The 21,730-nt window shown below is 37.9% G+C and overlaps 1 protein-coding gene across 1 annotated transcript; it reads right to left on the bottom strand.

Annotated features, from left to right (window-relative positions):
- Nucleotides 1-16,135: 16,135 nt before the first annotated feature.
- LOC109148856 (probable LRR receptor-like serine/threonine-protein kinase At3g47570) lies at nucleotides 16,136-19,583 on the bottom strand. The gene is made up of 2 exons (XM_019296611.1): nucleotides 16,725-19,583; nucleotides 16,136-16,545 (listed from the first exon to the last, which is right to left on the bottom strand). Exons 1-2 carry the CDS (start codon nucleotides 19,513-19,515, stop codon nucleotides 16,136-16,138), a joined length of 3,201 nt encoding a protein of 1,066 aa, XP_019152156.1. The 5' UTR covers nucleotides 19,516-19,583.
- Nucleotides 19,584-21,730: the final 2,147 nt, after the last annotated feature.

Genomic DNA, 21,730 nt, shown 5'->3' with positions numbered 1-21,730 from the left:
AACTAGTGATGTCAAGCAGTCAAAGCTACAAATGGTTCTGTCAGAATTTGAAGCCCTTAGAATGAATGAAGAGGAAACCATTTCGACCTTTCACAGTCGGGTTCAGAATCTGATGAACAGAGCCTCAATTCTTGGTGAACCATTCACTGATGAGAGAGTAGTCAAAAAGATCCTTCGATCTTTGCCTAAATGCTTCCGGATGAAAGTAACTGCTATTCAGGAACACACAGGTTGGGAAAAGAAGACTGCCGGAGAACTTATGGGAAGCTTACACACATATGAACTGGAAGTGCTTGCCGATGATGATCTTGCAAGCAACAGAAAAAGAAAGTCAGTGGCTTTTGTAGCTGAGGCTGATCGAGAATCTGGCACAGACGACATAGATGATGAAACCTTGGCACTTCTAACCAAGAATTTCAAGAAAATATTAAAAGGTTTCAACAGAAAGAGTCAAGGTCAGCCCACCAGGACACAATACAAAGGCAATAACTCCTCATATCAGAAAGCCGAAACAACTCCTTTTTTCACAGAACAATCAATCTCAGACTGGTCGAACAAGACAGAACAGAAACAGTTCCACAGATACAGGGAAGTCCCTCAACCGGTCAGTGTAGTGTAGAGAATGTGAAGGGTATGGACACATACAGGTTGAATGTGCAACGTATCTCAAGAGAAAAAAGGCTATGTCAGTAGCTACATTAAGCGATGATGAGGAGGAAACATCCAATGATCAGCCAGATGACAATGTGGGAAACTTTGTAGCCTTCTTTACAGCTACAGACATTCAGTCAGACGGAAACCAATCAGATGAAGAATCTTACATATCAACTGATGATTTTGAAGAGAGCCATACTCAACTTGAGATAGAATTTGCTAAACTTGTTGCAAGTTGGGAACAACTTGTGAAAGTCAATAAAAATCTGAATGATGAACTGAAGAAAAGGGATGATCTTCTAAAAAAACTGAATACAGACCTTGTCATAAAAGAAGATCTCATCACTCAGATAAGATCCAGAGAAAGAAAACTGATAAAGGAACTGGAGGGTCTGAAGAAAAATATCCAGATGATGGACACGACATCAACCTTAGACAAGATTCTAAACTCTAGTAGAAATCCTAATGACAAAACAGGTCTAGGATTTGAACGAGGTGAATCTTCGAATAATGCACCTATGTTTGTCAAAGAGGGTATGTTTAAGACCACAGCAGTTCACAGCTTTGAACAAGGACAGTCATCTCGATCAGTGCAGAAAATTGACAAGAGAAAAAGATATGACCAGACTGCAGATACTGACCTTGCCAAAGTAACCCATCAATCTCATTATTCAAGGTTCAAAAATAAGCTTGTCAAAGTTAGACATTACACTCCCATTTGTCACTACTGTCAAACAAAAGGTCATACTCGACCTGAATGTTATTTTTTCTACAGAGATCAAAGGAAGGAAAAATATCAGAACAAGACTATTACACCGTTTACTAGACAGGTTTGGTCAGAAAGTCAGAAGTTATATGCTACCCCACTATAGTTCTGACTGCGTCTACAACTGAAGCTAGATGGTATTTCGATAGTGGCTGTTCCAGACATATGACTGGAAATGTAAAGTGTCTGATGGCTGTTCAACCAAGCAGTGGAGCTGTAACATATGGAGATGGACAAAAAGGGAAAATAGTTGGGAAAGGTACTTTGAATGCACCAGGTTTGCCTCAATTAGAAGAAGTTCTGTTAGTCAGTGGGTTGAAAGCTAATCTGATTAGCATCAGGCAGCTGTGTGATCAAAATTGGAATGTGTGCTTCGATCGTAACTGCTGCAGAGTTAGTGACAAAGCAAATCAACTTGTCATGGAAGGAACCCGGTCCTCAGACAATTGTTATGTTTTGGCAAATGAAACTGCATGTCACCTATCCAAATCTGATGAATCAAAACTCTGGCATAGACGACTGGGTCACGTAAACTTCAGAGATATGGATAAGCTGATAAAATTGGAAGTTGTGAAAGGAGTACCTAAGATCAGAATAGATCTGGAAAAAGTTTGTGGTGCATGTGCCATTGGGAAACAAATCAGAACTCCGCAGAAAGCAGTAAGAGGTATCACCACTGAGAAGTGTCTTGATCTTGTTCACATAGACCTCATGGGGCCAACACAGACTGAAAGCATTAGGGGAAAGAAATACAAATTTGTGTGTGTAGATGATTTCCCTCGATACAGCTGGGTGTACTTTCTAAGAGAAAAATCAGAAGCATTCAAGGCCTTTAAAACTCTGTGCATAAGGGTTCAGAAGGAAAAGAATGAGTCTATAATAAAAGTTCAGAGACTGAGAAGTGATCATGGAAAAGAATTTGAGAATTCACTATATTCATATTTCTGCTCCGAGCATGGTATATCACACGAGTTCTCAGCTCCTAGAACTGCTCAACAGAATGGTGTGGTGGAAAGAAAGAATCGAACATTACAAGAAATGGCTAGAGTTATGCTACATGCCTCTCATCTGCCGCAGTGCTACTGGGCTGAAGCAGTACACACAGCCTGTCATACTGTAAATAGGGTCTATCTTAGACCAGGAACGACCAAAACATCATATGAGATCTGGAAGGGAAAGAAGCCAAACCTGAAGTATTTTCATGTGTTCGGGACAAAGTGTTATGTGCTGGCTGATAAAGAACAAAGAGGGAAGTTTGAACCTAAGAGTGATGAGAGCATCTTCCTTGGATACTCTCCAAACAGTCGTGCCTACAGAGTCTACAACAAGAGAACTCAATCTGTGATGGAATCAGTAAAGGTGGTTATAGATGACTGTCCAGAAGAATCAGTAGACACAACAGTGACAGATCCAGTGACAAAGCTTCCTCTCAGTGAACTAAATACTGCAGACAGCAACAGTCAGCCCAAATCACAAGAATCCTCATATGAAGATCAAGAAAGTTCGGAACAGGAGACAACTCTCATAAATGGTACAGGTAAAGACAAACCCACCAGAACTCAGAAAAGTCACCCATCATATAACATCATTGGTGATCCAACAGATGGGATGAAGACCAGGAGCAGAATAAGAAATAATCTGATAGAAATATCTGGGTCTGCTTGCTATACCTCAACATAGAACCCAAGAATGTAAAAGAAGCTTTACAGGATGATCTGTGGATCAAGGCAATGCAGGAGGAGCTACATCAGTTTGATCGAAATCATGTTTGGGATCTAGTTTCAAGACCTGATGGTGTCAACATAATTGGAACAAAGTGGATCTTCAAAAACAAAACTGATGAAGCTGGAAATATTGCAAGGAACAAAGCTCGATTAGTGGCACAAGGGTACACTCAAATAGAAGGAATTGACTATGATGAGACATTTGCTCCTGTGGCTAGACTAGAGTCAATCAGAATTCTGCTATCTGTTGCATGCATTCTGGGATTTACACTGTTTCAGATGGACGTCAAGACAACTTTTTTAAATCGGTACCTGCATGAAGATATCTATGTGGCGCAACCTAAGGGATTTGAAGACCCAGAGCATCCATCACATGTCTACAAGCTTAGAAAGGCTCTCTATGGTCTTAAACAAGCCCCACGGGCATGGTATGAACGACTGACTCAGTATCTGCTACAGTATGATTATAAACGGGGGAGTGTTGACAAAACATTATTCGTGAAAACTACTAGAATTCATGTCACCATTGCTCAGATCTATGTGGATGACATTGTGTTTGGATCAACTCTACAGAAATATACAAATGAGTTAGTAAAAGTTATGAAGGAAGAATTTGAGATGTCAATGGTTGGTCAACTGACATACTTCCTAGGACTGCAAGTTAAGCAAAGTTCTGAAGGGTACTTTATCTCACAAGAGAAATATGCTAAGAATTTAGTCAAGAAGTTTGATCTGGAATCATGTAAACCATCCAGGACACCGATCTCCACCTCCACAAAAGTATCCAAAGATGACACTGGTGTATCAGTGGATAACACAGTCTACCGAAGCCTGATAGTAAGTCTGTTGTACTTGACGGCCAGTCGACCAGACATAATGTTTAGTGTTGGAATATGTGCAAGGTATCAATCTGATCCAAAGGAATCACACCTCATAGCTGCTAAACGGATTCTGAAATATATAAAAGGAACAAGTCAGTATGGTCTATGGTACTCCAAGGACAGTGAACTGAGTTTGATTGCATACTGTGATGCTGACTGGGCAGGGAACATTGATGACCGTAAGAGTACATCTGGTGGTTGCTTCTTCGTTGGCAAGAACTTGGTGTCATGGCTGAGTAAGAAACAGAACACAATTTCCTTAAGTACTGCAGAGGCAGAATACATAGCTGCTGGTGGATGTTGTACTCAGCTAGTATGGATGAAACAGATGTTATTAGACTATGGTCTTACTCAAGGAATTATGACACTCTATTGTGACAATGTCAGTGCTATTAATATCTCAAAGAATCCAGTTCAACATTCCAGGACGAAGCATATAGATATAAGGCATCACTACATCAGAGACCTGGTAGAATCAAAGGAGATTGAGTTGGAACATATTCAAACAGAGAAACAGTTGGCTGATATCCTGACTAAGCCCCTAGACGCAAACCGGTTTGAGATTCTCAGATCTGCTCTGGGAATCTACAGAATTGACTAATAGGGCAGATCGTCTCTCAGAAGGAGAGTGCAAGGTTTACGTATTCTGGTCAAATCTCAGTTTTGACTTCCTTTTAAAACTCCCTTCATTTTTGTTAAGAGAATATCTTAACCTAAATTGCCATAAAAGTAATTAGGCTTTTTTCAAATTTGAAATATGCCTAGCATCCGTTTCTTGCCTAAAAAGGAGGTATACCGTTGCGTCAATCACATCAACTCTGCATGTATTCTGACTAGCTGCATTTATTGGGGTTCTTCTCCCTTGGGCTTATAATCAAGTACCGAGTAAGACTTGAGAGAACAAACAAGAGACTCTCTCTGCACACAGACTGTATTATCCTTAATCTCCTATCTAGGGTTTACTTCTTCGTTTTCTCGAATCTCTCATCAATGGCGGATGCAGTTCGTAATATGATCATCAAGCTTGGAAGAAAGGTGCATTCACAAGAAACAGCCACCAAACATGTCAAAACCTTGCTTATGTTGGCTATGAAGAAAAAATTGAAGCTTGATCCCATTCTCCGAGATGAAATCATTGCCACTGTATTGTCCGATTATCCAGAGTTTTATGCCGACTGGTCAGACGATGACACCAGTGAACTATTGTTGTTGGCCTCCGAAGCAGGTGATGACATTAATCCGGCATCTATTCCAGAACCCTCGGATGGAAATCGCGCTGGGGCGTTCCTCCATTACTTTGCTCAAAGAGCCCTTGAGTCTGAAGAAATCTCCCGTCGTCGAGAAATTGCTCAACCCCTGTATCTTCAGGCTGCTCAGAATGAAGCCAGGCATCATATTGAGATTCTGCGAAACAGGTCAAATTCCTCTGACTCTCCTATAGAAATTTCACCTGATAAACCTGAGAATCTAGTGTCTAATGCTGCCCCATCTATTGTTCATGTTGATTCTGAGAATGTGCCTGCTTTAATCTCTGAGAAATCATCTGTATCTGTTGATCCTCCTTGCTTACCTGTTGTGAAGTCTGATCCCTTGAATAGTGAGTCGCTTAAAGCATCTGTAGAGGAAGACAAACCGATTGATGAGCCCAACAATCTAAGTTTGGTTGTGTTTGAGTCTGATAATATTTCTCTATCTCCTGCTGTTGTTGCTAATGTCCCACAAGAAGTGGACTCCTCTGTTAATCCATCTGATATGCCTGCTGCTATTGAGAATGTGCAATCCTCAAGCCCCTGTGAACCCAAGAAAATGGTTGGCATTCCAGTCTACACCTCCTCATCTTTGGTGGAGAGTCTTGATCATGTTAGGCATTTTGCTGGTCTTCCTGCTGCCTCCATTCCAGAACCCTACAGAGTGATTCACCCTTCTGAATCCTCAAGTGAAGATGAAAAAATACTGGCTGAAGTCTATGGCACCCAAGCCCCTACATCTCAGGTTCAATCTATTGAGGCTACTGCTCATCCTGATTCCACCACGTTCAAAATACGAGAGGTCACTAATCTCCTTGGTGGTTCATCTGCTCATGTGTCTGATTCTAGTCACTCTGTGTCTCCTGTCCACTCTCCATCCAAGGAGACAAGAAGGTCGAAACGAAAGAATGTTCCTGTGAAGGTTGTGGTTGAATCTGGTGAGGACACTGCTGATGTAGATCAACCAGAGAAGAAAAGGAAGTCTAGTGAGCCTGCAAAACCTGAGACCAATCCTCCTGTTCAACAAGTGTTTAAGACTCTACGGTCTTCTGTTAAACAAAAGGGCCCTACGGTTGTTCAACCTGCTGCTGTACCTACATCATCTGCTAGAAAGGGTAAACCATCCACACGTTCTAGAGGTCGAAGCATAACTCTTGAAGTTCAACCTGTTGAAGGGTCTGACACATCTGTTTACAAGCCTCAGTTTGTATCTCCAGCTACTCAGGGAAAATGGTCCACTATAGTCAGACGAGATCTTATTGTTTAACGATCTGTTGATGAGAATCAGCTGAATTCTGTATGTGATATTCTACCACAGCTGAATGAAATAGGGTTGCTGAAGACTGTCACAGCCATCTGCCCGTACTCGAAGCTCCTAACTTATGAATTCTACTGTAATCTAAATGACGAGATTGACCTCTTAACTGGGTCACGACCAATGCAGATCTTTATTCGAGGGAAGTGGTACATCTTCGTGTAACACCCCAGATTTTCAAGACGTTTAAAACTTATAAAATAAAGGTGAAATCTCATTAAATCCCAAAACATAATACAAGAGTACGGGGTGTTATGCCACACCTGAGCTAGAGAACTCAGGTGCACAGGCTAACTAACTAATATCCTCAATAATGTAAATGCATAAGCATGGCACGCAGGCCGAAAGGGAAACTATCTACTTCTACGCTCCAAGTTCTAGCGCGCTCCAGTGACTTATTCTTCTGTGCTTGAAAGCCAAATATATCTGTTCAGCGAGAGATCCTGGTAACCCACTCCAACGCGTTGAAATACAATACATATAGTTATATACATAGATATACGAAAAGTCATTTCGAAGCATGAAGATATATCCTAAGAGACTCTAGCTTTCAAATCAGGGAACCGACTCGACAAATAGGGGTACACACAATCAACATTCATAATCAAGCATATACAATTCTCAGATAGGGCACAGTTATAGATAAGCACAACCAATAATCACAATTAAGCATTACTAGCAAGAGCCCTATGGTCACGTTTCCATAACAGTCATATCATCAATTCTTCTCATCTCATCACATAGCACACTTTGTTGGCGCCACAGGACCAATCGCATGCCCATACATGAGGGTCAGCGCGTATAGCTCTGACACGGCCCCGCAGCACCCTGCCTCGTCTCACAATACGGAGGGATCGATCGCAACCGACCGATGAACCGCAGCTCTATATAATATTTATATACCTGACCGGTCTTTACCAGCCTGGTTAACAGTTGGGATGGTTCTCAACCCATTCAACTGCCCGTATAGTGGACCTTTGTCCTATATAATATTTATATACCTGACCGGTCTCTACCAGCCTGGTTAACAGTTGGGATGGTTCTCAACCCATTCAACTGCCCGTATAGTGGACCTCAGTCCTATATAATATTTATATACCTGACCGGTCTTTACCAGCCTGGTTAACAGCCGGTATGGTTCTAAGCCCATCCGACTGCCCGTATAGCCCGATTGATCTCAACCAAATCGGGGTAACATGCACACATAACACATAGCAAGCACATGCAACCCACATTAACACATTGGGAAGGGGGAAATGTATAACGAAACCTATGCGTGGTCATCCACAACTAAGAATAATCCTAAGGGGTTCATATTTCTTATACCTAGGTCAATGGGATACCAATTCAACTAGTATGCAATATACAAGACTCATTCGACCTACGAACAGTATCCGAACATCAAACTAGACATAGGCACGATAGGAGGGGTTCGTTGGGACACCACGGGGGTCGGGGGAACATCAAACGGGGAAGCCGGAATCCCGGGTTGGGATACTTTCCAGCGGGTAGCCGGTGGGTGAGGGTTCACCCGCCGGCGTTACTGTTCCGGGCAGCGGGTGGCGTTGCCCAACTAGGCCGCGGGTAGGTGGCGGGTCCCCTACCCCCACCTACCCCCCACTGACTCTATTCATCAAAAACGCCCCGGGAACCTTTGTGGAACCCGAAACCATGCTTAGACACTTTTAAACACAATTGATAACACACGTAGACAATTAACGGATCAAAATCAAGAAACATATGGCACATAACCTATCATGCTTTTCTAGACATAATCAACACCCAATCATGCGAATTCCCACCCAACATACCAAGAGTAATACCATATGGATTCCATGATATAACCTAGGGTTCTAATTATTTTTAAATCAACAAGAACACAGTTCATCTTCCAAAAATCAAGATTCGGTAGGAATATCATATGATCATCAAGAACCTCATATAATCATTAAGAACATCAGGAACACCATTTAATTATCAAGAACGTCATATAATCATCAAGAACACCATAATTATCAAGAACTTCTCCTCATCAAGATCACCCATGGAATTATCCCATCAATCATCAATAATAATATCACAAATAAACAATACACAATATTATGGGGAAATCCTAAGAGGGGAATCATAGCTATGAAAATAGGTTTTGTTGAGACATGGGTTACCTCTTAGCCTTAATTAATTCCTTGGCTATGAAGGGTCTTTCTTTAAGCTTTCTTCTTTCTTGATTTCTCCTAAGGGGATTCTTGGAACTTCTTGTGTGGTGAGAGATTATTGTGGTGAAAGATATAGGTGCCTTCTATATCCCTATTTATATATTTAAGACTCCTAATTAGGGCCTGAATGGTATGGGTTTACTAATTCTATTCCTTATAGGACTAAGGACTTGTTTTAGGGATAAGGGTCCATGGTCCATAGTGGACCATATTAATTAATTAAAGAGAATCCTAATCATAATCTGAATAGTAAAAGGCCTACTTCCTTTATTCCTAATAGGCCTAAGACTCTCATTTAGGCAAGGGTCCACGGTTCATGGTGCACCTCATTAATTAATTAAAGGGAAACCAAACCGAATTAAATCATATTTAATTATTATTAACGGGATTAATTAAATAATTAATCCGGGATTGAAGGCCGTAACACGGGGTGTTACACTTTGGGCCTGACATGATCAATGAATACTATGGACTGACTGCTGTGCAAGAAGAGGCAATTACAGATTGGAACTTGGTGGCCAAGACTCTAACGGGTGGACAGCTTGATACTTGGCCTACTGTTGACAAGGATTATTTGCCGAGCTCTCAACTCACATCCAGATATGTTATTCTGCATCGTCTGGCTCTTCATAACTGGCTCCCATCAGCTCACTTCCACACGGTTGGTAAGCACCTGGCTGGTTTGTTGTACCGAATTGGAACGAAGATGCCAATTGATCTGGGAAACTGGATTTTCTACCACATCCTCACCATGACCCATCCACGAGAGCAGAAGGTAAGGCTACCCTTTCCGAATCTGATTTATGGCATTCTTACAACTCAGGGTCTTGAGCCTATGCCGAGTGAAGTGATCAGTCCAACTCTGCTCTATACTGTTGATCGGCGTCTTTTGACTGGAGATCACATTCGTGATGTTATACCGGTGATTGCCCCCTCCAATTCTGAACCTGATAATGTGGCTGATGACTCGCCCCATGCCAAGGATCTTCTTCTCTCCATTCAGTTAAAGGCACGGGTCTCTGAGCTTGAGACAGTTCACGGTATAATTGCTAAACAACTGACAGGGGCCCGTACTGAGCTGGCAACCGTTCTTCTTCGTTTAAGCCTATCTGAATCTGCTGCTGTTACTGAACCTGCGAAGTCCGACAGTGAAACTCCCTCCAATGCTTGACCTTTGGCTCTCATTGGAAAAAAGGGGGAGTAGTATGAACTCAGGGGGAGTATGAACTCAGGGGGAGTTGTTTTGTGTACCTTCTGGCCCTAGCTGGGTGTTGTTTGTTTCGATGGCACCTCTGCTTATTTGAAGAATGTTCTTAGACTATTTTTTTGATCCAGCATGACATGTATGCTGTGTTTTTTTTTTTTTGTTTTTTTTTTTTTTTGCTATGTAATCAGATCAGACTCATGGGTTGTTTCTTTATGATAACCTATCTTAGTTTTTTATGTTTATGTCTTTCTACATAGTCGAGTTGTTTTGCCAAATAATAGCCAAAGGGGGAGTTTGTTAGTGTTTTTAATTGTTCAAAAACCCCATCGTATAATTGGCAATATTATTATGGCATACTAAGATAGGTTTAGCTTAGTGTCCGTTCAGCTTTACAGAAGACTGATCAATCAGAAGCAACAACAGAAGGACTGAAACTGAAGATCTGATTTAAGAAGCTGTTTTCTTAAAAGCTGTACGCAGTTTACAGAAGACATATTTGGAAGGAAGATCAGCGTATCTGCTTTGGAAAGGTATGGACCGAATCTTTAAGATTACATTCTTCAAATATTGTCCTACCATCTACAATCAAAGACATCTATGGAAGGAGTGTTCTATCGACGAATCTATAAGTATCCGCATTCAAAGAGAATTAGTGTTACGCCTTGAGAGAGAAGAAACACTCCACATCAGTTTTATGAGATCAGATCTTTGATTACCTTACCCCTTCTCAATACAACATGTTTATGGTGATTAAGATGACGAACTTGAGAAGAATCACTGCTGCTTAAACGAAAGGACATTGTGATCACACTGTTGTGGGAACAACTGTAAAGAACGTCATTGAAGTGGACTGCATCAGATTGGGCTCTCCAAGTGAAGGGATTTCATTGGACTTCTGTATGCATGGCTCTCCATCTTCAACAATCCACTAAACCTGTGTAGACTGGGTATGTACCTTGTGTGGGGCACTTGGGTAAGATTATTGTATATCAACCTTTGTACATTGGATTATGATTTAGTGGATTGGACGCCTATGTGATCGTCCCCCAGACGTAGATACACATTGTATCGAACTGGGTAAACATTCTGTGTCGTTGGCTTTGTGATGTTATCTTTTCTTTAACCTTCTCTATGATTTGTTATTACTGACTGACTTCATCGCTGAATCAGTCAGTCCATTTCGTCTGTTGATTAATCCAGTTAATCTGTTTAAAAAAGAGAAAATGCAAAATTACAACATTATTTTAGGAAGTGAGATAGTATATATAGGGTATTCTATATAATGTTAATGGTATGCTGAAATCAATTATATTGAAGAGTTCATCATTTTCATCTGTTATGTTGTTTTTCTTTTGGAGTTACCGTAACTCGAATATGGATTGGAGCCAGAAGCCTGCTCGAAAGGTTTCTTCCATTGCGTACTAAATTTCAGTATGTAACATTGGTGTTTTCATTGAATCTATTGGTGAGAGTATTTTCTATCTTTTTATATTTATTTTATTTTTGTTTTTGTTTTCAGTTTTTGGCAGCATCCCTTAGAAAATTCAAAAAAAAAAAAAAAAGTTCTCAAACAAATCAGAAAAAAAATACCACAAAATTTTTCCTTATTCGTATTTTTTCTTTATCATTATCTTTGTTTTTTTTTTTCATCAAAATTCTTGAAATCAACTTATTGCTTTTTTGCATACCGTCATGACAAATCGGTTAGTAACAAATCTCTCAGTTTTCGTCTATAATCAAATTATCCACACCAATAATTAATTTGAATCTCCAACTCCAAACTATTAATCACGCATTGCAAAGTTTGATTGTATCAATTGAGGAGATTATCCATGTCAATAGCAATTATTTGTCTCACAACAGTCTTCATAAACTGGAAAAAGATCAAAGTCAACTAGATGGTCCGAGAAAACATGTAGATATCCTCAAGGAAACAATGCCAAAAAATCAACTACAATTTGAGGTGTCAATGAATGTGGTTGATAATAAAAGTGTCCATGATCTCAAGGAGAAAAATTTACACATATTAGACAAGCCACCACCACCCCTCCTAATATCTCATTGACAGTTGAAGAACCAATGTCGATTATGAAGAGTTGTACAAGTTTGAGTTCTAATAAGGAGGATGAAAGTGCGCCAGAAAAGATTTATGTACCACTAGTTTCTCCTACAAAAGAAATCTACCTCATGAAAAACTCAGTTTATATCCAAGAGAACACACTGCAAGAGAAAATGAATTTTGTTACCGAGTTACACAAGGAGGAAATCTCATTTGTCTCTATATTGCAATGGTATTGGTTCGGTCGAGCCTTGTACCTGATGTACAATCTTCCTAACATTTTTCAACCAAAAATTTGGGTTGAATATTTGTGTTGGGTAGAACTCAAGAGACGAACCACTTATACTTCCACCTTGAGGACAAGGTGATTTTTGAAGAGGCAAGGAGTGATACGCCATTGATGGGCATTGAACTTGTAGCAAGAATAATGTATATTACCTTATATATGTAATTAGGAAAATAATTACCATTTATGTGTAATTGGTAATTAGGAGAATAATTAGTCATTCCATTATTATAATTACATTATTTTAGAAAGTGAGATAGTATATATAGGGTATTCTATATAATGTTAAAGGTATGCAGAAATCAATTATATTGAAGAGTTCATCATTTTCTTCTGTTATGTTGTTTTTCTTTTGGAGTTACCGTAACTCGAATACGGATTGGAGCCAGAAGCCTGCTCGAAAGGTTTCTTCCGTTGCGTACTAAATTTCAGTACGTAACATTGGTGGATGGGCATTGATCTTGTAGCAAGAAAAATGTAACTTACCTTATATATGTAATTAGGAAAATAATTAGCATTTATGTGTAATTGGTAATTAGGAGAATAATTAGTCATTCCATTATTATAATTACATTATTTTAGGAAGTGAGATAGTATATATAAGGTATTCTATATAATGTTAAAGGTATGCAGAAATTAATTATATTGAAGAGTTCATCATTTTCTTCTATTATGTTGTTTTTCTTTTAGAGTTACCGTAACTCGAATACGGATTGGAGCCAGAAGCCTGCTCGAAAGGTTTCTTCCGTTGCGTACTAAATTTCAGTACGTAACATGTTTCCTCCATCTTCATAACTTCTTATTGATTCCCATTGACTCTACACGCATCCGAAATGCTCCAAAAATAATTCAATTCATCTAAATCATCAAGAATTACTCATAAGCACACAAATGAATCAAATGGGGATACTTTGGACAAGATTATAACAAATAGCAAGGAAAATAAGCTTAAATGCAAGGTGAAAACATTAACATTTAGATCACAATGAATAACCGTCGGCTCTCAATCATCATGGAGATAATGCAATGCAGAAGGTACATCAATGGCAATGTTTAACCTTTGAAGAACACTTAGAACGGTTGTCCTTGCATTAGATGAATGTGCATGCAACCACATATCATTGGTTGAAAAATATGGTTACTAAAAATCAGAGGTTTCCTAAAGTTCTAAACCAATTAAACTGGTTGAAATCAGAAAAATAACAAAAGAAAAATATGAATAGACAAAAATTCCCTTAATAAAAATTGAAAAAAAATGAGGACTAAAAGTGTCCAAAAAACAATAGTCTGGGATGTAAAATGGCAAAAACGATAGTTTGGAACTAAATTTGGAATTCTCACCAAAGACAAGGGACCTCCGGTGGAATTAACTCTTTTAATATGTATTTGAGACAAATTATTAAATTACATTATTGACCTTATTCTTAACGGTAGATTAACGAAAATTTTAACGGAGGATCAATAGTGGCAATCAAATTTAAGTCGAGGATGTATTATGGTAAGATTAAAAGAGTAGGACTAAATGTGGCAATACCACAATAGTCGAGGACTAAAAATGAAATTTACTCTATCTTGTCTTCATAATGATTTAATCTAATCTGTTTGGTTTCAAAAAAAAAAAAAAAAAAAAAAAAAAAAAAAGATAACCAGCCATCATACGCAATGATTCAAATATTAAATGCATTAAATTCCTTACTGAAATAGTAAAAATAAAATAAAAATAAGGGTCAAATAGGCCATCGAATCAATGATGCAATTAGGTTACTGAACTAAAAAAACTTACAATTGATTGAGTCCCTAAACTAACTGATTTCAAGCAATTTGTTCAATTTATAAGTTTTCTTCATTTCTAACAAGTCACCCAAATTTAAAATATTTTTAAAAATAATTAATTAAATGTTATCTTTCAAAAAAAATAATAATTAATTAAAATAAACTAATTTTTTTTTTTAAAAAAAACACATCGTCTTTGCCGGAGATGAAGAAGGTCCCTTCGTCTCCATGGCCGGAGACAATGTTTTCTTTTATAGTTTATTTTAATTAATTGTTTTTTAAAAATTATTTTTAAAAATTATTTTAAATTTAGGGGACTGGTTAGAAATTGTAAAAACTTGCAAATTGAACAAATTGTTTGAAATGAGTTAGTTTAAGAACTCAATTGTAACATTTTTTATTTCATTTACCTAATTGCGGACGTTTTGATTGTCTATTTGATCCTTATTCCAATAAAACAAACAAAAGTTTCCAATGATATATTTAAATGACAAGAGTACCCTCTCTTCTCAATCAAATTTACGTACAACACCCCCAATCATTCTCTAGCTCAAAAGCCAGAAAACCCGGTTCTTTCGCAATCCCACTTTCAGAATCTTAGCGGCTCGGACCACCGGATTTTCCCTCGCAATCGCCTCCCGGCCGGCCGCCTTGTATCTCGGCCATCGCCAAACTTCCTCTGTTCTCTGTAATCTGCATAATTCAAGCTTTTGATCATCTGCAGCTATTGATGATGGAAGTGAGGTTTATTATTTCCTAACCCAAGTGGGGCTACGATCTCATCTTCAGTCAATCTTGCCCAGAGCATGTAAAAGCCTTGTTCCAAGAATGGTTTCTTCCTCTGAAGCTAGGGCTTATTGAGGAATATAAGGTTAAAATATGTGGGGCCATATAAGGTTGAGACTAGGAGGAAATCCTTTAAGCTGCCCAAGATTGAAAAGTTTTTCAGAATCTCTTACACCCACTTGCATAGGGCGACTTGAAGGTTTCTGTTATAAAAATTTGATTGGTTCTGGAAGTTTTGGCACTGTTTATAGAGGAAAACTTGAGCAAGATGGGGAACAAACTTTTGTGGTAAAGCTTCTTCAATGAGCTTTCATTCTGAACGTGAGGTATCACAAAACATACCCATAGAAATCTTGTTCCAATTTTGACATGCTGCTCAAGCTATGATTTTGATGGTAACGAATTCAAAGCTCTAGTTTATAAGTTTATGGAAAATGGGAATCTTGATACGTGGTTGCATACATATTCTGCTGCAAGAACAAATGTTCTGACTCCTCTTCAAAGGTTAAACATTTGGAGATATATATAGTTATGGAATTCTTTTGATGGAAATGTTCACCGCAAAGTGACTCACAGATTTATTCAATGATGAATGTAGTCTCTATGAGTATGTTGCATCAGCATTGCCAGAGCAAGTGATGAAGATTGTAGACCCATTGCTTCTAACATACCTAGAAAGAAACCATAAATGGGATCAAATGTTGGACAGTGATGGAAATTTGTTGAAAATTAAGGAGAGCGAGATGTTTACTTTCAATTCTTTTTCTCCATCTTCAAAATCGGGCTCTCTTGAGCTTCTACATGACTACATCCCCATTGGATCGAATGCTTATGAAAGATGTTATCATCGAGTTACAGAAGATCAAAAAGAGCTTCTTGTATTAGAACAAGCAAACACCTTCTGCTGCATAGAATATCTCCAGATTTTTGTATTGATATTGTAAGGATTCATCTTTTGTTTTAATTTGTGAATATCGTAATATCAAGTGGTAAATTATTTTAACCATGTAAAATCAAAATATTTTTCGAAAAACATTTTTTAGGTTTTCAAACAGATCTTATAGAAAATGTTTGTTGCTTCATATAACAAAAGAAGAGTCAAAAAAAAAAAAAAAGATTATAGCAAAAGAAACACAGAGCAGCATTTATGTCCAAATAAACAACAAACTTAACATGCTAATTCACCTGTGGAAACATTGCTAGATCAGAAGAGATGTATGCTTATTTATATGCAAAGAAGGCCTTCTTAATCTTGTGCAATTCCTTGGTCACATCATTCATATGCATGCGATCCATTGGTGATGTTGAAGCACAGGTGAGCCCAATTTTAAAGATGGAGAGGAAGAAGTTGTGGGTTTTGCTCTCTTCAATTTCCACCAATTTATTGCCATGAATCTCCACATCTTTGTGCGGTCTTTCTCCACAATTGCTTTCTAGCCATGCTAGAAGCAATGGATCAACAATCTTCATAACTTGCTCTGCCAACGTCATCTCCACATACTCACAAAGACTGCTACATTCACCATTGAACAAATCATCCGTGGGTCTCTTAGCTGTGAACATTTCCAACAAAAGGATTCCAAAGCTATACACATCTCCAAAAGTTGATGCCTTTGCTCCTATCCCGTACTCTAAATCCAAATATAATTATATGTCAAAACAAACAAAGCAAATGAAAAATAAAATTAATAGATCATTTTAATTTTTGGGAAAGAACTTCTTCAACATAAGATATGATATATGAAAAGTTTTTCTCTTAAGCTATCTAGTTATGGAAACAAGTAGTAGAGTTTTATGACAATATTTTTACCTGGTGGAACATAACCAATTGACCCCTTTAATCCAATGGTACTAGTTTGTTCACCAATTCGATCTCCAATTGTACGTGAATAAAGTCTTGATATACCAAAGTCTCCAATATGAGCAGTTAAGTCTTTGTCAAGCAGAATGTTACTTGGCTTTAGATCATAATGAATAACTGATGGCTCACAATCATCATGGAGATAATGCAATGCAGAAGCTACATCAATTGCAATGTTTAACCTTTGAAGAACACTTAGAACGGTTGTCTTTGCATTAGATGAATGTGTATGCAACCACATATCCAAATCCCCATTTTCCATGAACTCATAAACCAAAGCTTTGAATTCATTACCCGCAAAATCACAACTCGAGCAGCAAGTCAAAATTGGAACAAGATTTCGGTGGCGTATGTTCCTCAACACTTTACATTCTGCAAGAAAGCTTTTTGAAACTCCATTTTTTAAAAGGTCAAGTACCTTCACCGCAATTGTTTGTTCTCCTCCACCTTGCTCAAATCTTCCTTTGTAAACAGAGCCAAAACTTCCCGAACCGATCAAATTTGTCTCAGAGAAACCATTAGTAGCTTGATGCAGGTCTCTATAAGGGATTTTGGAAAGCTTTTCAACTTTGGATGGCTTTGCTGACTCCATACTTTTTTGTTTCCTCCAACACAATGTTAGAAAAGCAATGAATGATGCAAACACCAGTGCCGAGCAGATACATGTGAAGATAATAATCACAAGCTTTAAATGCTTTATGTGTTTTGTTTTCTTCACAGAACATGGAGGCAGCTTTAGCTCAGGTATACCACCGCATAGCTTTTTGTTTCCAAGCAATGATACATTGGTAGCCATTGCAAACACTTCAACGGTTGGTACCTCCCCCTCTAGATCATTGAAAGAAATGTTCAGATATTGCAAGAGAGGGAGCTTTTGGATGTCTCTTGGTATCTCTCCAGTCAACTTATTGTTTGAGATATCCAAATGTGTAAGGCTCTTTAAGGAAACCAAAGAAGGCGGGACTTTACCTTCAAAGAGATTATCATGCATATCAAGATATTCAAGGCTTAAACAATCTCCAATTGTATCTGGAATTTTGCCCGACAATTTGTTTCCAGAGATGTCTAAGACATTTAGTGTTTTCAATTTGCCCACGGCGGGAGATAACAGACCAGTGAATGAATTACGGGAAAGGTCAAGGTACTTAGACAAAGATGGCAAATTAAAAACTTGTTGAGGAATTGTGCCATCTAGTTTGTTATTGTTCATGTACAATTCATTCAAATTCCTGAAGTTTTCCACATTTGATGGTATATTTCCATCAAGAATGTTTTTAGCCAAACCAATTGATGCTAGAGATGTAAGGTTAAAAAGAGTGAGTGGCATTTTTCCAGATAATTGGTTTTCATTAAGATCCAAAAATTGTAGTTTATGCAATTCACCTATCTCACTAGGAATAACACCTGATACTAGACTGCCTCCTATATCGAAACCGATCAAGCTAACTAGATTTTTTATTGCTCCGGGTATTGTACCAAATATCTTATTCTGTCCTAGATATAGGATATGGAGTTTGGATGAGAGGTTAGCTATGGTGTTTGGTAATTTACCTTCAAATCTATTTTCATAAATGGAAAAGTAATTTAAATTACTACAATTGGACAGAGATGTTATAAAAGCCAAGTCATTGAGGGGATCATTGCTACCAAGAAGATTGTATGAAAGCTGCAAAACTAGAAGATCTTTTAACCTTCCAATATTATAGGGAACTTTACCTACAAGATTGTTTACTGGTAGGTCAAGAATTTGAAGCTTAGAGGCGTTGGGAAATGAAATTGGGATGGTTCCATGGAATTTGTTGCCACCAAAATAAAAGCCTTCCAAGTTTGGCATGGTGTGTCCTATGTAGCTTGGAATTGTCCCTTCAAGTGAGTTTCCGAATACTGCAAAAGTTTGTATAGAAGTCATATTGAAGAAAGAATGAGATAGTGTACCAGTGAAATTGTTGCCGCCAAGTGAAAGTTTATTTAAACTCCAACACCGCGTAATCTCATGCGGGATACGTCCCTTCAAATGGTTATCCTCCAAGCCCAACACTCGAAGTGATGACAAATTCCCAAAAGTGGGAGGAATTCCACCTGTCAATCTGTTAGTACCCAGAGCTAGTTCTTGTAGCTTCTTCAAATTATGTAGGAATTGGAATGCAGTAGGGAGGTTCCCCTCGAGGCCATTATGAGAAAAATAGAGTTCTCTAAGGTGTACGCAGCTGCTGAGATTAAGCTTAGCTACTTCTCCCGTCAGTGCATTCGTAGACAGGTAGAGAGATCTTAGTCGAAACAAACCACCAATCTCTCCTGGGATTTCACCGTGCAACATATTCCTATGGAGATGAAGAACCCTAAGGAAAGTGAGATTTCCAATATGAGGAGATATGGTTCCCACCAACCCCATCTCAGGAAGCCTCAACGCCACAACTCGTGGGTGTCGACGACCACACCTCACTCCTGGCCAACCACAATGGTGCACAGAGTCATTCCAGGAGTTAAGAACTACTCCATTGGGATCATCAGAAATCCGGTGTTTAAACTCTAAAAGAGCAATTTTATCGGTTTCATTTGAGTAGAGAGTAGCTGATGATGATGATGCAAAGGAGGGAGTGGGAATAAGGGTAACACTACATATTGAGCAAAACAGAAGAAAATGGAAAGTACAAAGAGCAGCTGATGATGAGGACGAGAAATAAAAGAATGAGAGGGTGGTTTTCTCATGCCTCATCATCATCTTCTTCATCATCTCCATAATTCAAAAAGATGGATTATTTAATTAGAGAAAGAAGAGAGTGATTTGTTTTTTCTCACAGGCTAGGGTCTATATTATATTGTTTATATAGAAATGCTAAGTCAAGATAGAATCTGATATGCGTACTGTTAATTGGTAAGTTGAAAACGGAGGAGGCAAATCTCATAGTGGAAGACTGGAATTGATTATGGTGCGTAACAAGATGGGGTTATATCATCTGATCTTGTCAAGAGAAAAAGAGAAATCTCATAGTGGAAAACTGCATGGAATATGGTGGTTAGAGTGTGTAAAGAGAAAAAGAGAAATCTCATAGTGGAAGACTGCATGGAATATGAGGTGGGGTTAGCCGTGATGGACGGAATGTAGGACGACAGCAAGAAGACTAAGACTTTAATTTGCATTAATTATAAACAAATACTCCGTAATTCAAAATATATTTTAACTCATAAAAATTCAAAAATTAACACAATATTTAAAAAAGGGAGTTAATACCGTTTGAGGTCCTCCGAGTATAGTCCTAAACTTTCAAATTGACCATCTTTGGTCCTTCGACTTTCAAATTTAACCATTTGTGGTTCAAGTTAACCACCCATGGTCCTTCAAGCTTCAAAACTTAACCAGTTGTGATCCTCTTGAAAGGACTATGGTTGGTTAATATTCAATAGTTGAAGGACCATGAGTGGTTAACTTGGATCACGAATGGTTAAATTTGAAAGTCGAAGGACCACATATGATCAATTTAAAAGTTTAAGACTAAATGTAGCAAAACCACTATACTCGGAGGACCTCGGATGGTATTAACTCTTAAAAAATGTATAAATCTTACAAGGTGGTGGCGGACTCGGCCCCGAACTAAATACAAAGAAGTGGGTTGCACGGAGGCAATTGGAAAGAAGAGGAATGGAGAAAAATGAAGAGGAGAAGAAGAAGGAGTTGAGTGGTGTTTGTAGTGAAGAGATGAAGAAGGAGAGTGCTTTAGATATGAACGAACGATCATTTTTTTAATATAGTTATACGATGTAGGTTCGATGAAGAACCGAGGTCATATAATATTAATTTATTTTTTAAAAAAAAACAATAGGTTATGATGTTGGTTCGAACCGACATTGTAGCCTAAATAAAAAATTAAAGAAAATACGTATAAATATACGACATCGGTTATATCAAAACCGACAACATTGTATAGTTATTAATTTGTTTTTTATTTTTTTTTAAATATAGATTATGACATCAGTTCGTCGATGAACCAATGTCGTATCCTGAATTTTTTTTTTAAAAAAAAAAACAACAAAAAATACGAAAACTAAATGACGTCGGTTATACCAAAACAAACCACGTATAGCTATCAATTTCTTTTTAAAAATAAAAATAATAAATTACGACGTCGGTTTATCGACGAACTAATGTCGTAACGTTAATTTAAAAAAAAAAAAAGGAAATTTACAATACAACGTCGGTTATAGAACCAACAGAAATCATGTATTTTTAAATTTTTATTTAAAAATGAGATATAACGTTTGTTTGTCTTAAAAACAAACGTTAAAACCCTTTTTAATAAAATTATAAATTTATTTAATATTTTGACCTTGGATTTGTAAAAAGTCAATGTTATATGTCGTAGGTGATTTCTATAATAGTGAAAATTGTTGTTTTGCTATATATAAGGGTGGGTCTTTAATTAATTAGTGAGTTAATACCCAAAATCGTCCTCGACTATAGTGGTTTTTCTCAATTTCGTCCTAAACGACTTTGGTGACCTAATATCATCCCAGAGTTTTGTGTTTCGCTCAATTTAGTCCCAGACTTTTGTGTTTTTCTCAATTTAGTCCCTTATTTGTTATTCTATCCATTTGGTGTTAAATAAATAGACAATTCAGTAATTTTAATATTGGCATCTCTTTACTCATAGACATGTGAACTGCGAAATCCTTTTTTTTTTTTTTACGAATTACTCCCAGAATTACTCCTAAAACTGCGAATATAAAATTTGATTTGCAGGTCCGGGAGTAATTCTGGGTGTAATTCGTACAAGAAAGAGGAATTTCGCACTTCACAAGTTGAAAGTAAAGAGAGATCAATATTGACATTACTGAATTGTCCCTTTATTTAACACCAATTTGACGGAATAACAAATGGAGGACTAAATTGAGCGAAACACAAAAGTCTGGGACGATATTAGGTCACCAAAGTCGTTTAGGACGAAATTGAGAAAAAC

Source organism: Ipomoea nil, unplaced genomic scaffold (assembly GCF_001879475.1).
Source record: "Ipomoea nil cultivar Tokyo-kokei standard unplaced genomic scaffold, Asagao_1.1 scaffold2144, whole genome shotgun sequence".
Lineage (NCBI taxonomy): Eukaryota > Viridiplantae > Streptophyta > Magnoliopsida > Solanales > Convolvulaceae > Ipomoea > Ipomoea nil.
This window is presented reverse-complemented; position numbering and strand designations above follow the sequence as displayed.

Coding starts and splice junctions, on each gene's coding strand:
- LOC109148856 (XM_019296611.1), bottom strand. CDS start 19,515: ATGGAGATGATGAAGAAGATGATGATGAGGCATGAGAAAACCACCCTC. Junction 16,546..16,724: donor AATTGGTTATGTTCCACCAG/GTAAAAATATTG, acceptor ATTTGGATTTAG/AGTACGGGATAGGAGCAAAG.